Here is an 18,237-nt window from a genome sequence, read left to right as displayed (position 1 = left end):
TCTGGCTATTCTGGCTTCTTAGAAACCCGATTTTCAGGCTGGATCATCCAGATTTACAGCTAAGTGTGTGTTAGCAACCCTTTTCTAGGAAAATAAAGGATGTATAAAATTTAACCTCCTTTCTGTACCAACTATGTGGAATATCCCTCTGGAATGTGCTTTATCCCATTCTCAAACTAATCCTTTATCCTGTGATATAGAATGATGCATGATGCCAACTGTGTTCAACTTTTCTTTCTAGGAAATTATTATAAATTCCTTCAAATGTAATCTGTAATTTTGAGGCTTTTCAAATGTGGACAAACTCCTTACATAGTGAATTTGGGGACCTGATTCTACCACTGAAGCTGTCCAGAGGATGCGCCATGAGGTGTTCTCCCAGACCTTTATGATGTCTAGATGTCAAGAAACCCTGAGCCCACAGTTTCAATCTTTACTCTATTTGGAGACCAGGTCATCACTCAAAAACATGATAAACATGTTGATTTTAGGAGGACATCTGGGTTAGTCATTTTAACATATTCTCTGCTCTATCAGGGATGTAGTCTCTGACAGTTGTGAGGTAGCTGCTTAAAATTTTGTTTGTATTTTGAGGTAGGGAAATTTGGTATACCAAGTCTCTTTAATTTCCAGAAAAATGTAAATGAAAAACCAAGCCCTCCTGGGAATTTTCAAGTTATGATATTACATGTGTGGTCAAAAACTTTCTATAGGGAGAGAGACTTAAGGATTGCATTTAAAATATAAGCCATATTTATACCTGAATGAGCCTTAGGTTTCAGTTAAATGCAGATGTTTAGGTTTCAGTTAAATGCAGTTTTGTTTTGTTTTTGCTGATACAATGTGTGCAAGTCTATAAACCATATTCTGGGTTTCTCCTGAAGGTAACTGATTCATATAGAGCAGCTTCTTTTCTGCATCTTTTGGAGGAAGTAGGTTCCTTCGATTTCACCATCTTCAGATATCCTGTCTTCTACTGCACCTGGTGACAGTGGAGCTCACGTTCTTTGTGATATTTGCCACTCTCAAAAGGAACCAGAACATTGGAAAGAGTAGTAACTCTTGGCGAATATGGATAGGTATGAAGTCTAGCTGTACAGAAAGCACAGGTGATTGTGCAGAGCCCTGAGGGCTAGTGATTTTAACAGTCAGAGGAGGGCAAGAAACCTTGAACTCTGGCACCTGCCCTGAATCGATGTCTGCTCCAGCCACCAGAGGGCACTGCCAGTCACAAACTTGCTTAGAGTTGCCAGGCTCTCAGCTGATTTCTCCTTGCCCAGAAGCATTTCCTGTGCTTGAAAAAGTAAGTTCTCTCAAGCTTTCTTTCTCAGCTGGTACTTGAGGTAATATTGAAGGAGGGGCTTTCAGAGACTCCAGGACAGGAGATATTTGCATAGGGATGTTCCACTCAGGGTGCAGGGACAGATAAGAAGTCACTGCCTCTCACTAGGTTGTGTGGCTCCAGGAGAACCTGAATGCATCTCCAGCATGACCTGGCTTCCAGTTCTCCTCATTTTCTTTGCTCATTGCTCAGGTGGCTGCTTACATGTAATTTTGAGAGTGTGAACAGGGAAAATGATAGTTACTTCTTAGATTCCTAGAAACAGGTATTGTTCGGTCATCACTAATGCTGTTTGGCTCTATCCTCACAGGGTCTTGGGCTGAGGTTGTGTTCACTCAGCCCAAATCAGTGTCTGGATCTTTGGGGCAGAAGATCACCATCTCCTGTACCCGCAGTAGTGGAAACATTGGAAGCAATTATGTATACTGGTTTCAGCAGCACTCAGCAAATTCACCCCGTCAACTCATCTACAAATATGATCAAAGACCCTCTGGGGTACCAGATAGGTTCTCTGGCTCCAAGGACAGCTCCTCCAACTCTGGCATTCTAACTATCTCTGGGTTGCAGCCTGAGGATGAAGCTGACTACTACTGCCTGTCTGGTTATGACAATGTTCCACACAGAGCCCCAGACTTATGGGGAACTGAGACAAGAACTCTCTAGAGCATCACCACCCTGTGTTACCGTCAACCTTGGAAAACTGAGTTTTTCTGTCTTGTTTTGGAAATTTCTGTTGAATAGTCCCTTTATTTCCTAAATAAAACTTACTCCCTGTCTGTCTGTCCATCCGTCTCTCCATCCATCCATCCATTCATCCATCCATCTATCCATCCATCCATTCATTCATCCATCTGTCCGTCCATCCATCCATCTACCTATCATTCTCTCTCTCTCTCTCTCTCTCTCTCTCTCTCTCTCTCTCTCTCTCTCTCTGTGTGTGTGTGTGTGTGTGTGTGTGTGTGTGTGTGTGTGTGTGTGTGTGTGTTTCAGAAGATACCTGTGGAAGTCAGTTTTCTTGTTCCACCAGATGGGTCTCTGGTATCAAACATCAGGTTTGGTGGCAGGGTCCTTTAACTACTGAGCCATTCCACTGACACAAACCTCTACTCAACATTGATGGATGATCTCCTCATCCTTTTAAGACTGTTTCATGGAAGAGATTTACTTAACCTCAGTGCTTGCCAAACTGAGATTAATCGTTCCTTAAATTGGATATTCCATTTTTTCCTTCTTTTTCTGATTGTTGTTTTCTTAAGTTTGGGTTTTGTTACACAGCTCAGGCAGCCTTGCAACTTGATATGTGGCCCAGTCTTCTCTTGAATTTGTAATCCTCTTTGTGTGGTAGAAAATATTCTTCACTCTTAAACTGTAGTTGTTTTTTTTTTTTTTTTAGTTTTTTTTTTTTTTTTAGTCTCAGCAGCTTTAAGAAGGAGATCTTTCAAAAACACTGAAGACACTTTTGTTGGAAAGGATGTGGAGCAAGGGGAACACTCCTCCACTGTTGGTGGGAATGCAAATTTGTACAGCCACTCTGGAAATCAGTATGGCAGTTTCTCAGAAAGTTGGGAATAATTCTTCCTCAAGACCCAGTTATACCACTCTTGGGCATATACCCAAGGAATGCTCAATCTTACCTCAAGGACACATACTCAAATATGTTCATATCAGCCTTATTTGTAATAGCAAGACCCTGGAAACAACCTAGATGCCCCTCAACTGAAGAATGGATAAAGAAAATGTGGCACATATACACAATGGAGTACTACTCAGTGGTTAAAAAAAACAATTATATCATGAAACTTGCAGGCAAATGCATCGATTTAGAAAATATCATCTTAAGTGAGGTAACCCAGACTCAGAAGGACAAACATAGTATGTACTCACTTGTAAGTAGATACTAAATGGGAGGGAAGGGATGGCCAGACTGAAATCCATGACTCCAGAGAGGCTAGCTAACAGGAAAAGACCCTAGGAGGGACACATGGATGACCCTGTGAAGGAGAAGTGGATGAGATCTACATGCGTGAACTGTGTGTTGGGGGGTGTGGCAGATGGCAAGGAGTGGAGGATGAGAACATAGGGAAATGGAAGGGTCAAACTGGAACAGGGACAGAGTGGGAGGGTAGGGAGGAAGATACTATGATAGATGAGGACATCATGGGAATAGGAAGAGGCAGGGTGCTTGGGAGGCTCTCAGGAATCCACAAGATTGACCCCACCTTGGTCTGCTGGCAGTGGTCCAGAGGGTGCCTGGAGTGGTCTACTCTGGTGACCAGCCTAGCAAATAACCTAGCTGTCATCATAGAGCCTTTGTCCAGTGACAGATGGAGGCAGATACAGAGATTCATGGCCAGGCACCAGGCTGAGTTCTGGGAATCCAATTGATGAGAGAGAGGAGAGTTACTGCAGGCAAGGGACATGGAGATCATGATGGGAGGAAATGCAGAGATGATGGATCACACTAGTGGAAACCCATGAACTGTGGACTGGTGGCTGTGGAGCTCCCATGAGACTGGACTAGGCTCTCTAGACACAGAAGATGGTTGTTTGGCTTGAACTGTTTGGGGGGCACCCAGGCAGGGGGATCAAGATCTGTCCCTGGTGCCTGGGCAGGCTTTTGGGAGCCTAGTACCTGTGGTGTGATGCCCTTCACAGCCTTGGTGCAGTGGGAAGGGGATTGGCCCTGCCTAGGCTTAGTGAGCTGGGCTCTGCTGACTCCTCATGGGAGACCTCTATTTGGGGGATGTGGGGATGCAGGGTGGCTTGGGAAAGAGGGCTGGGACTGACAGGAGAGAGGAGGGGGGTCTGTGGATAGCATGAGGAGTGAGTAGAAAATTTCTTAATACAGAAAAAAGGAGATATTTGGTGTGCCTTCTACTTGGGAGAATGTTAGGTTCTGTCTTTTATTAATTAAATTTATTGTTTGACATTTTTATACACAAATCAAATGTATTCTAATCATTCTTACCTCCTACATTAACAGTTCGCCCCCACTACAAATCCCCTTCCCCTATTTCATATTTTTGTTTTGCTCTGTGACCCACTGAATTTAAACAGCCATCTGTGTGACTGGGAGTTGGAACTGTCTATTGGAGATGGTGGTCTCACCATTGGGCACACAGCTGAAGGCAACCACTCATCCTTCCCAGAATTTTTCAGTAGCCAATACTTTAGCTGGTTGGGTAGTGGCAGGTGCATGTTTACAGACCCTTCCACTCTTCATACTGACTGGTGACAGGCCCAGTCTTGTGCAGGTTTAGTTCAGGTAACTACAGCTGTTGTGAGTTCAAAAGACTGCAATGGCTGTGTCTCACCCAGAGATGGCATCGTTCAGCCCCTCTCCTTATCTGATAAACTCTCTGCCTATATGTCACAGTTCCCTGAGCTCAAAGGAGGTGGTTAGAAACATCTTATTTAAGGCTGAGAACTCAACCATCACTTATTCTCAGCACCTTGTGAAGCAATGGGTCTGTGAATTTACCTTTGTTCACTGCAAAGTAAACTTTTCTCATTAAGGCTAATGGTAGGATTTGTCTGAGTATCAATATAGATATTTAGAAGGAAATTTGATGCTATGTCTATTTAACTAGACAACAGTATTGAGTTCCTCACTAAGGTCTATGACTTATCCAAGCATATACTTTTGACCAGATTTATGGTACCATGCATGCTTTCTTCTCTGTGGAGTAGGACTCAAATGTAATCAGAGAGTAATTGGTTGCTCATTTAACAGTTTGTCATTGTAGTACAAGAAGGCATATCTAGCCCAGGAAGTTTGCAGCTAGGTGAGACTGCTGGAGGCTTTTATACTCCAGTAGCCTGTGTGGTATCTTCCGGCACTATGAAAGCTAGCCAGCCTGGCAAAAGAATTCAGTTTATTTTCTCTCTATCTCCCAATGAAGTTGTGTGCTGTCTTCAGCTATAGGTTCTTTTTAACTGCTTGGGGAAGGCAACCAAGATTATCACTTCTGGCCTTATAGGGTTGAGAGAATCAAAAGTGTGGCAACTCTTCTTCTACAGCAAAAGTGTCTTCATTTCTGTGATCACCTCTGTGACTCTGACACAACTTGAATATTTCTATTTAAATTTCAACATGGTGCTTGCATCATTTTTGGCCAATGGGGGGGTCACATAGACCCCTAAGCTATTGCAGGCTGTTGCCAATAATCTCTATTACCTTCCAGAATTTTATGCTAACATCCCATTGCTGAAAACCTTACTTGAGTCATAGAACATATGGAAATCAAACAGATAAATCACTTGGACGTTTCATTACTAAAGGCTAGTTTTCATGGTGATGGAAAGTGCTATACACATTGATAGAGAAAAAATAAGCTTCAGTATGAACTGTGAAGTTGTGCAAAGTATAGCAATGACTGTCCTGGCATGGTTTGTACCCAGGTGCCATTATTGTGTCATGAACATCATGGGAGTAACCAACCATTTTCTTGGTTGTTCTGAAGCTTGTTCCATGAGATGGACCTCCATTTGGCACTATTAAAGGGACAAAGAAACTGAGGTCAGATTGGTCACAGGCCAGTATAATACAAGGACATAAAACAACTCCTAATGACTTTCTGCTTTTGATACTAAGGGTAAAACCTATGGGCTTGTGCATAGACAAATGCTGTTCTTCAGCTATATTTCTATCATTTTTAGATTAATTATTGAGGTGGTTTGCAGAGGAATGGCCTCATAGACTCATGTGTTTGAAATGCTTGGCTCATAGGGAGTGGCACTATTAGGAGTTGTGGCCTTGTTGGAGTAGATGTGGTCTTGTTGGAGGAAGTATATCACTATGGAGGCAAGCTTTAAGGTGTCATATCCTCAAGCTACACCCAGTGTAGCACACAGTCACCTGCTGTTGCATGTGGGTCAAGATGTAGAACTCTTTTTTTTTTTTTTTTTTTTTTTTTTTGGTTTTTCGAGACAGGGTTTCTCTGCATAGCTTTGCGCCTTTTCCTGGAGCTCACTTGGTAGCCCAGGCTGGCCTCGAACTCACAGAGATCCTCCTGGCTCTGCCTCCCGAGTGCTGGGATTAAAGGCGTGCACCACCACCGCCCGGCTCAAGATGTAGAACTCTTAGCTCCTTCTCTAGCACCATGCCTGTCTGCATGCTACTACGATGATAATGGACTAAACTTCTGAACTGTAAGACAGCTCCAATTAAATATTTTTTGTAAGTGTTGCCATGGTCATGGTGTCTCTTCACAGCAATAAAACCCTAACTAAGACACTTACCATACCTAAAGTAATATAAATACCAAGTAACAGTTGCTTTACTGAGTTGTCTAGTAAATAATGACAAGAAAAATGTCTGAGAATGTTCAGTTAAACTGTAAATGTGACTAATCAACCTCTAAAGATCTTAGTAGTTAAAACAGTGGTTTTCCATCTTCTTTGTGGTGATATTATGTTCCCCAAAATATTGTGCACCCTAATAAACTTATCTGGGGTCAGAGAACAAAACAGCCACTAGATAGACATAGAGACAAGAAAATGGTGACACATACACCTTTAATCCTAGCATTCCAGAAGCAGAGATCCCTCTGGATCTCTGTGAGTTCAAAGCCACACCGGAAACAGCCAGGCATGGTAACAAAGAGCCTTTAATCCCAGGAAGTGATGGCAGGAAGCAGAAAGGTATTAAAGGGTGAGGATGAGGAACTAGAGCCTAGTTAAGCTTTCAGGCTTTTGAGCAGCAGTTCGGCTGAGATTCATTTGGATGAGGATTCAGAAGCTTCTAGTCTGAGGAAACAGAATCAGCTGAGGAATTGGCAAGGTAAGATGGCTGTGGCTTGTTCTACTTCTCTGATCTTGCAGCATTCACACCAATAACTGGCCTTGGGTTTGTTTTTATTAATAAGACCTTTTAAGATTCGTGCTACACTTCTTAATGCTGTGATCTTTTAATACAGTTCCTCATGTTGTGGTGACCCCAATGATAAAATTATTTTGTTGCTACTTCATAACTGTAATTTTGCTGCTGATATGAATTGTAATATAAATGACTGATATGCAGGATATCTGCTATGGGACTCACAGATTGAGAACAACTGTGTTAAAATAAGGCAGTGTTTGAAAAACAATGAGATCCTGTGACTTGGATGGCAGTGTGTTGCAGAAATATGGGGAGGTTGAGATTGTTGAATCTTTAGATTATAATGGACTCACTACATCTGAGGAAATAATCTTCCTTCCTACTCCCTGAAGTTTTTTCTTTCTGCCCTTTCCTGAAGATTTATTCCTGCACAATCTGTACACCCTAAAGGAGATGTCAAACAAAACAATGATGATTTCTTTTAGGGACCAGGTATCATAGCCTTTAGACTGATACTTGTAGTCAAAACGAAGCCCCCTAGAGGTGAAGTAGGAAGTGTAGTCCAGGAGCAGATGTGCTACATCCATTAAGAATCAAATGAGTTTTTCAAATCCATTCATGTAGACATATAAGTAATATGTACAGGAATGGAAGAAAAAGGTCTGGGATAATGGCACAAGGATCATAAATACAGATCAGGCTGAGTTTATTGCTATGGGTTTATTGAACAGAGATTCTAGGTTAATATTGAAGATCATACAACCAAACCATTGTCAAAAGTTTATTTGATTGGTTCCCCAAGTGGTTGTGAAAAGATGAGCTACAGAGAAAGGATTGGAGATGTCTGACATTCCTTGGCTGAGTACTTTATTTTTCTGGTTTTTTATTGTTTTGTTTCTTTGTTTTATTTTTGTTGTTTTTGAGATGAGAGCTTACTAACCCTTGGCTTAGTATTGATGAGGAAATTCTAAAGGTCAGGAAAATTGGAATGCTTAAGTGGATTTGGTATTTAAAACCTAATCCACCATGGTGGAAGGCCCAATAGATATCTCCTTCACTAATACAATAATTAAAATAAGCTGATAGGGCCACCAGCATGTTTGAAGACCTTTGTCATTGTTCCTCTAGTACAAGACCTTCGGCTGTGAGATACAGATGATCAGTTTTGTGAATTAAATGTGATTATTTTGATAGAGTCCAAACTCAGCATCCAAATTGAAACTCCCAGAAGGAGATTTCAGAATTAGTAGTTCACTGGCTGTTCTGACTCTCAACCTTCCCACACACTGCTGGGCCCAAAGACTGTGTGGAGCTGGACCTAGAAAATTAAACTTTCTAGTGATCTTTTTCTATACAAATTACATTTTGTATTTGTTTTCCTCCACTCTCTTTTTTATTGTATCCCATTGTAACAGCAGTCACTAGTAACCAGAAAACAGAGTCAACTTTAGATTGTCTTAAAATATCCATGGCCAATGAAATCAGTCTATAACTCACCAATTTAGCCTCAGGCAGGTTCCAAGGACAATGTCAAAACAGCTACATTCTTTTTTTTCCAAAATGCTACAAGAACAATCTCTAATCTAGTTGCTAATTTGTTTCCATTGGAAATCTCTTGATCTTAATCTTGGCCTCCACAGTTCACATTGCTCAGCACTACTGTTTCCAAGCTCCCACTAAGATGGGCCATTAAACTGCTACCTACATTGTTCAAGTGTATTCCTAACTCCTAGTCAAATGTCCCAACATCTTCTATATTTCTCCACAACTCAACATGGTCCTGCCTATCACAGTACTATCTCAGTTTCTAGTACCAACTTCTATCTTAGTTATGTTTTCATTGTCATGATAAAGCACCATAGCAAAGACCACTTATGGAAGAAAGTGTTTAACTGGGGCTTGCTTACAGTTCCAGGGGATGAGTCCTTAACCATTGTGGCATTGTTTAAGCTTACATTCTTAAACAACAACCGTAAAAGGAGGTGTGGTCAGTGAGAGCAAGCTACCTGGGAATGGTAAGGGCTTTTTGAAACCTCAAATTTCACCCCTAGCAACACACCTTTACCAACAAGACCACACCTCCTAATCCTTCCCAAATGGTCCTACCAACTGGGGACCAAATATTTAAATATTTGTATCTACAGAACCATCCTCAAAACTCTACAGTAACAGTCAATTCAGAGATTTATAACTTCATATTGCTGAGAGTATGTGACTGTGAATTCTTAACTTTCCATAGGACTTATGTATCACTCCATCCTTTAAGACACCAGAAACAATGAGGAAGAGGGAAAGAAAGAATGTAAGAAAACAGGATGAGGATCGGTGCTGTGCAAGTGTGGCCTCTTGGTGTTGCAAACATGAGCTCACATCGCTGTGGTTATCTGCATAAGTCAGTTAAGATCAAGCCAGTTAAAATTCCAGAATGGAGTAGGGAGAGCTCCTGAGGTCTCACATCTGCCTGAGTAGCTAAGGGCAGCTAAACGCTGCTGAAAGATCACTTTTGGTGGAGGGTGATGTGTGACCTTTGGTTGTGTTAGGTTGCCTGTTCCTATGTAGATGAAACCCTCCAATGTGCATGTGGGAATTCTTAACTGGACATGAAATTGGGAGGGGCATGGAGGATATGTTGGAGAAGCATGGGGGAGTTAGAGTGAGGGGTGAGAAATGGATGCGTCTAAGACACATTGTATAAAAGTATGGCATTTGAAAGAAAAAAGACAAAACCAAAAAGGCTGAGAATATAGCTCATATAGCACTTACCTGGCGGCATGTAAGACCTTTCTTCAACTACAAGTACCATAAATCTATATGAACATAGTAAAAAAAAAGTATAAATACTGAACTAACCAAAACAAAGACTGTAACAGAGAGCGCAGAGAGTCTCTTCAAAGTTTTCAGCTCTTAGAAATTTCATTCTTAAAATTTCTCTAATGTCAGGCAAATCAGGGTCTGTTTGAATCAAATAGATCCATTTCTCATTTCAGTGTGTTCATTAAAACTGCTAGAGGGACCAACTAGTACTGAAATGTTTGATCAGATAGAGAAAGAGTTGACCAAAGTAGTCTGTTGGACATATGGTAGGTGGCATGATGGAGGTTGTCATATTACTGGAAATCTAGGCCAGATATCCTGTGGTTAACAACCTTAAGGTAAGAATAACATCCTACTGACTCCAAGGTGTAGCTGGAGAGTTTCTCTCTGGGTCCGCCAAGCCCCCACAGTCCCACAGCCCACTTATAAAATAATCACTCAAATGCTTATATTACTTATAAACTGTGTGGCTGTGGCAGGCTTCTTGCTATCTGTTCTTATATCTTAAATTAACCCATTTCTATAAATCTATACCTTGCTACATGGCTCGTGGCTTACCCGTGTCTTACATCATGCTTCTCCTCATGGTGGCTGGTAGTATCTTCCTTCCTCAGCCCTCCTGTTCCCACAGTTCTCCTCTCTCTTTGTCCTGCCTATACTTCCTGCCTGGTTACTGGCCAACCAGTGTTTTATTTATCAATCAATCATCCACAGCACCTAGGTCTATGCATGAACACTTAGTTTTTAGGATTCTTGTTTTCAACCATCACACCTACTTGAAGAACTGCCTCACTCTCCCTGTTATAGTGAAAAATGGAATTTACAGACACCAGAGCAAGTGGTTAATCCTTTCACATGAGTTTCAGAATTCTTGGGAAGGGGCAAAGAGTCAGAGTTACCAGGAACCTATCTTTCAGGAATTAGAATGGGGTCCTAGCACAAAATGGAGTTTTCCTTTTACTTTTCTTTTTTCTTTCTTTTTTGTTTTGTTTTATTTGTTTGTTTTTCGAGACATAGTTTCTCTATGTAGCCCCGCGCCTTTCCTGGAATTCACTCTGTAGGCCAGGCTAGCCTCAAGTTCACAGAGATCCACCTGCCTCTGCCTCCCAAGTGCTGGGATTAAAGGCGTGTGCCACCACCACCCAGCTAACTAGCTTTCATAGTACCAGAAGGAGCCATGCAAGCTTCCATAGAGGAGAAGCAACCAACAATCCTACCCACCTATGATACCTGTGACCCACAACAATAGCCAGTGTGGCACAATAACTCTAAGAGTGCAGCAGTGGCACACATACCTTGGCAGTAAACAACAGCCCTCTAATTGTTCTTAAGGCCCTTTAAACAAGAGGGAAATCATTCCTGGTACAGGAAACCTAGCCATGTACTCAAGGCTAGCAAAGTCATGGATCTCGGAAGAAAGCCTACAACCACCATTTTAATAAACCTGTATAATCCTGTTCTGTCCACGTATTTGTCTCCATACTAAGAGATAAGTGCAGTCCTTACCACTCATTTAGGAAACTTGTCTTTGAAACAGATGGAGACTATTACAGAAAACCACAAGCAATCAAAATGCAGAGTTGGAGTTCAGTTTGAATGGATACATCTATAATACAAATCCCTTAACAAAGGCTCAGCAACCATTGGGAAAGAAGAGGTAGAATGATGGTAACAGACAGAAGAGGGATTTTGCTCTGTGATTATGTGTCCTAGGTATATCAGAAGCCACACACATAAAATCTCACCATCATTACTGCCTAAAAATGAGGTGAACAAGGACAACAGCAATAGACATGGCAATGTGGCCTGGTTGGATGGGTGGAGCAGTGAATCCTGGATGTCTCATTCTCACCAAAATAACTACAGGCAACTTAGGGATGCTGAAAGCAAAACCATTGTCTTCTCTAGGGAACAATTAACTAGCTGGTTATCCAATATAAAGTGTTCAGTCCTGAAAACATATATAAAAGTAACATTATACAATGTTGGTTGAAATTATTTACTTAGGAACACACATACACACACACACACACACACATACACACACACACACACACACAAACACACACAAACACACACACACACTTAACTAATTAAAAAAGGAGGACACGAATTTGAAAGACAGAAAGGAGGGTTATATAAGAGGGTTTGGAGGGGAGGAAAAGGAAAGTGAAATGATGTAATTATATTGTAATCTCAAAAAATAGAAATAATTAGAAAAGATTTAGGTATATATCTATTAAAATGTTTTCATCTTTTCCCTATCATGATGATGATCAATTCGACTATGGGTAATAACTTCTCACATTGATAATATTTACAATGGCATAAGTGAGTAATCATTGCTCATTTTCCATTCAGATTGATGACCAACCCGGAGCAATGTGGTTGATCCCGTGTATACCTAAGTCAAATCAACCATTTCAAATCTGAGAGGTTCTGCTTGGTAGATCATGCACAACCCCAGCAATTGCCACACAAGTGAGATTACAGTCACTGCATCTGACTTGTTTTGCTCATCTTTACAACTGTCATTTCCTTTCAGACCAACAGGGAGCAGGTGGTTAAGAACAGCAACTCATAGTAACAGAAATGGAGTATGAAACATTAGCCACCAGTGGACAGAAAAAAAAAAAAGAGCAATCTCATTCAGAGGATTAAGAATATCTGGCTAAAGATGAATTTACCAGTAAATTCAGAGAGGCTATGAGTGATTGATAGGTGAAATGCTAGACTTATTTGCCCTAAAAATCATAGATGGAAAAAAAAACAAGCAAAAAATATCACGGTGACATAGCTTCCATCCATTCCAGTTCCACTTTCCTATTTGTTTCTTCTGTAGAATGGATTCATGACTTCCTTTCCTAGTAGCTACCAATTCCTAAGGCTTCTGGGTTAGAAGTAGTACTTAATGCCCTTGATCCCCTTTCCATGTTGGGATTTTTGTTTGGCTTAAGCTTGCCCATGGCTTATGCATGTTGTCATAACTGCTGTAAGTTTGAAAGTACCACTGTCTGCTGTGTCCAGAAGGCAATTTTATTATGGTCATTCACTGCTTCTGGCTCTTTCTTTCTTTCTACTCTTTCTTCTGCAATGATCCCTGAATCTTGGGAGGAGGGAGTTCAGTATAGATGTTTACTTAGGGATGAGCATTCTGCACTCATTCTCTGTACCTTGGCCAGTTGTGAGTCTCTGTGTTAACTGTCATCTACTGCAATAGAAACATCTGTGATGATAGTTGAGAGATGCATATATAGGTGTAATAATAAGTAATTCCGAGTTAGTTTGATACTGTTTCCAGTTAGGAAAACAACAGTAATGGGCTCTCCTCTAGCATCTGTGACTTGCATAGCCACAGGTTTTGGCTCGATATTGGTACCAGGTATAGGTTCAACTTGCAGAGTAGTACTTAAATTCATTCAGAAAATGGTTGGTTACTGTGTCTTAGGGTTTCTGCTGCTGTGCTTAAAATGTCATGGCCAAAAGTAATTTGAGGAGAAAAGAGTTTACTGATGAATTCCCCCCCAAGTGCCTGCCTTGAGGAGATTTCTATCAGGGTCCAGAACAGATGCTACAATCAGCTGAGGATACTAATCTGAAGGATATCACATGAATCTAAGCATACTGAGTTCTTTAGTCCATACACTTTATTCTTCTAGGTCAATTCTATCTACATAGTTTCAGCCCTGTCCTCACATACATCTCCTATCTGTGCCCAGTTTTCCTGTCCTCATAGTTTTAATAAGCTTCTACACTTTTAACCTGATCTATGTCCTCTGTGCCTTTGTCTTCCAACTCACCTTTCTAGCTCCTTACTCCTGGCTCTCAAAAAACTCTACCCAAGATCTGCTTTATCCTGTACAGAACCTCTGTCTTCCTCTTCTCTCTCTGGCCATATGGTTCTGTGTCTCCTCTGGAGTTCTGTTACAGTCCTTACAGCACCTTGTTATGCAGAAAGCCCTATTGTTCTCAATCAATCTTTCTGCCATGCCCTAGGCATGAAGGAAGGGGATGGTATGAGCTTCATTTGCATAAGAAACAAAGCTATACATCTAGGAGCCTGCTTGTCTCCTAGGCTCAGTGGCGGAGTTAGTTACCTAGAAGTTCAGCAGGCCTGGAAAGCTTATCTGTTTGCCAAATGGTCTATAGTATTTGGGCACACAAGAATTTCATAGCAGAAAACAGCTGAAATATTGAAAATTGGATAATACCAAATATTTCATAATAAATAGCTTGCCTTTTGACAGACCCTTGGCTGGTCAAAGTATAGCTTTAATACACAGCTGAATCTCTATAATATATTCTTGTGGCCTGCAAGAGTTTTCTTCATCTACACTTCAGTGTCACAGTCCTCCTATTTTTTTTATTGTAAAACATCCACTATTTATTAATGATTGTTCTTCTAAAAACATAAACATGAGAACTGAGCACCACATCCACAGTGACTCGCCCCTACAGCTAGGGAGACGCCAGGACAGAGGCGGTAGGGCTTTCCTTGCACCCCAAGTCTCAGCTTCCTCACTCACTCCAGGGCTCCAACTACCTCTGATAAGAGAAAGGAAACCACTGAAACCCCCAAGCACAGGAAGGTCACAATAACCTCAGGGCTGCTGACGTTACTGCTGCACACTCCAGGCTGTAACTCTAGCAACATCATCAAAAGCCACCGTCAAAGAGCTGCTCCCACGGGCCTTTACTGTCCTGAGTGGCGAGCCCCAGCCTGGCTTCTACATACTGCAGAGCACAAGCGTTAACATCGACATGCAGTGTCCGTGTTCAAGTATAAAGGTCTGTTCAGGACGGCCCAAGTCATGTAGTGCTTCACCCTCTGTAGTGTCTACTATGGTCAGACCCTTGGACATGCTGGTCAAAGATGGCACGATGCCCGAGCAAGTATGGACGACTGTCCCACCACCAAACCTGCTCTCCATCTAATATGGACACCACCCTAGTCAAGGCCAAAATCCTGACATCAGTAGTGACGTAGTTGAATAAAGTTATATTCGTATGAAACAGGAATCCCTTTCATTTCTTCATTAAATGGAGTTTTCCAACGGTATCAGGCATATTCTTAGGAAGCGTCTTGGGATGGTGCTGGAGGATCCTGGCTTTCAGGTTCTGGAGGTGGGGCTGGCAGAGTTTCTTTTTTCTGGGCTGCCAGGAACTCGTGAATTGCTCGTTCTATCTGTGGCCTGAAGATGTGGTTTAGTTTGTGGTCCACCACCTGAGAAATGATCCTGTCCACTCCTGCTTCCAACATGCCTGACTGAACCACGCTCTGCCTCAGCCCATTCCGCAACTGGTTCTTGTTCATTGCAGGATTCCATTCCTGTTTGTCCAGATGTGTTGACACAAAATTATCCACTTTTTGCCCCAGGTTCTGGTAGCAGCTCAAGAGTCGCGGCCTATTCGACAGCTTCCGCCGGGACTGCCTGGCCGACTTGGACACCAAGCCGGCTTACCAGTCCTCCTTTTAAGGAAGTCATGCCAGGAACTCAAGGCAGGAACCTGAAAGCAAGGATTGAATTGGAAACCACGGAGAAACACCGCTTACCAGCCTGTTCTCCACTACTTGCTCAGCCTGCTTTCTTACACAACTTAGGACAACTTGCCCAGGAGTGGCTCTGCTCACAGTAAGCTTGGTCCTCCCACATCAGTTATTAACCAAGAAATTTGCCTACAGCTTTGCCTATAGACAATGTCATGGAAGCCCTTTATCTGTTGAGGTTCTTATTTCTTAAGTGACACTACCTTGTGTCAAGTTGACAGAAAACTAAACAACACAATGACACAGATATACAATAGTTTCGTAACTTTTTTCTTTCATTACTATGAGAAAAGATTCATTTTTTTTTATACTTCAAGCCATTGTTCTAGTTTCATTACTGTTGCTAGGAACAACAAAAAGCAACATAAGGACGAAAAGGGTTATTTGGCTTACAATTCTAGGATATGTTCCATTACTGTGGGGAAGTCAAGGCAAAAACTGAAAGTCTCATATCGAGAATCAAAAGCAAAAAAATAACACTAGACCCTTGGTAGCTTTCATTCTGTTTATGCTCTGGTGTGTTTTGTTTTGTTTTGTTGTTCTAGTTGTTGTTTTAAGCTATTTATCTCAATACAAATATAACCTACAGAAGGCACTCAAAGAAAAACTTCAACCTGAAGAGACTAACAACCCCCCAGAAAAACTACACAAGAAATAAATAATATCAGACCAGAAAATTTTTAAAAAATGACAACAAATCCATACCACAGCAACAAAATAACAGGAATCAGCAAACACTGAATATTGATATCTCTCAATGTCAGTGCTATCAATTCCCCAATAAAAGGGCATAGACTAACAGAATGTATATGAAAACAGGATCCATCTTTCTGCTGAATTAAAGAAACACACTTCAACATCAAGGATAGACGTCCCCTCTGGATAAAGGGAATAAAAAAGATATTCCAAGCAAACAGACCTCAGGAATAAGCCAGTGTAGCCACTTTGTTATCTGGCAAAATAAACTTCAAATGAAAACTAACCAGAAGAGATAGGGAAATTACATACTTATCAAAGCAAAATTCCACCAAGAGGACATTGAAATTCTTACTACAAACACAAAGGCGCCCAAGTTCATAAATGATGCACTGTTACATCTTAAATACAGATCAACCCAAACACAGTGAAATAACACTCTTGTCAATACAACACTCTTGCCAATAAATGGGATATCCGGGCAATACTAGACAGAGAAATGCTAGAATTCACTAATATCATAAACCAAATGGACTTAATGGATGTTACAGAACATTTTACCCAAATACAAAAGAATATGCCTTCTCAGAAATTCATAGAATTTTTTCCAAAATGGACCGCACAGTTAGACATAAACAATTCTCAATAGATCCAATAAAACTGAGATAGCACTCTGTATCCTATCTGACCACCATGGATGAAAGCTGAATATCAAGAACAACAGGAAGTTTACAAACTCACCACTCAATGAAAAAATGAGTATAGACAAAAATTAAGAAGGAAATTAAAAACTTTTTAGAACTGAATGAAAATGAAAATATAACATATCTTAACTTATGGAACATAATGAAGGCAGTTCTAAGAGGTAAGTACCTAGCACTGGGTGCCTACATTTAAAAAAGTAGTGTTCTAATGTTAGTAACTTAATAGTTAAGTTTTAGAACAAAAAGAAACAATTACAGCCCAAAGGAATAGATGTCAAGAAATAATCAATTCAGAGCTGAAACTAATGGAATAGAGACAAACAGACAAAAGCAATACAAGGAGTCTGAAACAAAGATTTGGCTTTTTGAGAAAATTAAAATGATTGACAAACTCTTAATAGAAATAATGAAAAGATGGAAAGGAAAGATACAAATTAACAAAATTACAGATGAAAAGGAGAACATAATAAAAGACACTGAGAAAATCTAGAGAACCACATAGACAGGCTTTAAAAACCTGTACTCCTCCATATTGAAAAATCTAAAGGAAATGGATAATTTTCTCAATACAGATCACCTACCAATGTTGTATCCAGATCAGATAAACAATCTAAATAGACCTGCAACTCCTACTTAAATAGAAGACACAATTAAAAGTCTACCAACAAAAAAAAGTCCAGGGCCAGAGGTTCTATCACAGAATTCTATCAGACTTTCAAAGAAGATTGATAATAAATATGAATATTTAATGGATAGAACAATAACTCTCCAGGGTAAAGTTTTTGCTACTCAGACACTATATAAAGAAGAAAGATTATCATTAACTGATAAAATAAGGTCTATGGAATCATATGTTTCAGAAGAACATAAAAAGTTGCATGAGTCCACGAGAAATCTGGAATCCCTTATGAGAGAGGAGGCTCATTCTCTAGAACAGACCTTAGGTGCTTGTTTGCAAGCCCTAGAAGACACTCTCAGTATACATGACAAGGGACCTAATAAGCAGAATGGCAAGACCATCCAGGTTGTAACATCTCCAGATGGCTCTCATACAATGGCTTATCCTATCATCATCCATGAGAGGCCAGTGGATGATAGACACCCTGAGCCACATGTGTAATTTATATTACAACTGATTTTGATGAGGGATTTTTAAAAATATGAAGGAAGCAGGGTTGGGGATTTAGCTCAGTGGTAGAGCACTTGCTTAGCAAGTGCAAGGGCCTGGGTTCAGTCCTCAGCTCTGGGGAAAAAAAAAAACAGAAAAAAATATGAAGGAAGCAATAGTCACATATGGAATACTCTCAACATA

General features: G+C 40.8%; 1 protein-coding gene and 1 gene segment (V, D, J or C); one reads left to right on the top strand and one right to left on the bottom strand.

Moving 5' to 3' along the window:
* LOC119088814 overlaps positions 1-18,237 on the bottom strand; it is a 622,476-nt gene that overhangs the window by 83,692 nt on the left and 520,547 nt on the right.
* The window catches only part of LOC114687105 (immunoglobulin lambda-1 light chain-like), an 826,243-nt gene continuing 809,441 nt past the window's right edge, over positions 1,436-18,237 (top strand). The window contains exons 1-2 of the mRNA XM_037209853.1: positions 1,436-1,534; positions 1,653-1,960. Of these exons, the coding sequence (XP_037065748.1) occupies positions 1,489-1,534; positions 1,653-1,960 (354 nt within the window). The 5' untranslated portion in view covers positions 1,436-1,488. The remainder of the gene's footprint in view (positions 1,535-1,652; positions 1,961-18,237) is intronic.

Source organism: Peromyscus leucopus, chromosome 12 (genome assembly GCF_004664715.2).
Source record: "Peromyscus leucopus breed LL Stock chromosome 12, UCI_PerLeu_2.1, whole genome shotgun sequence".
Classification (NCBI taxonomy): Eukaryota; Metazoa; Chordata; class Mammalia; order Rodentia; family Cricetidae; genus Peromyscus; species Peromyscus leucopus.
This window is presented reverse-complemented; position numbering and strand designations above follow the sequence as displayed.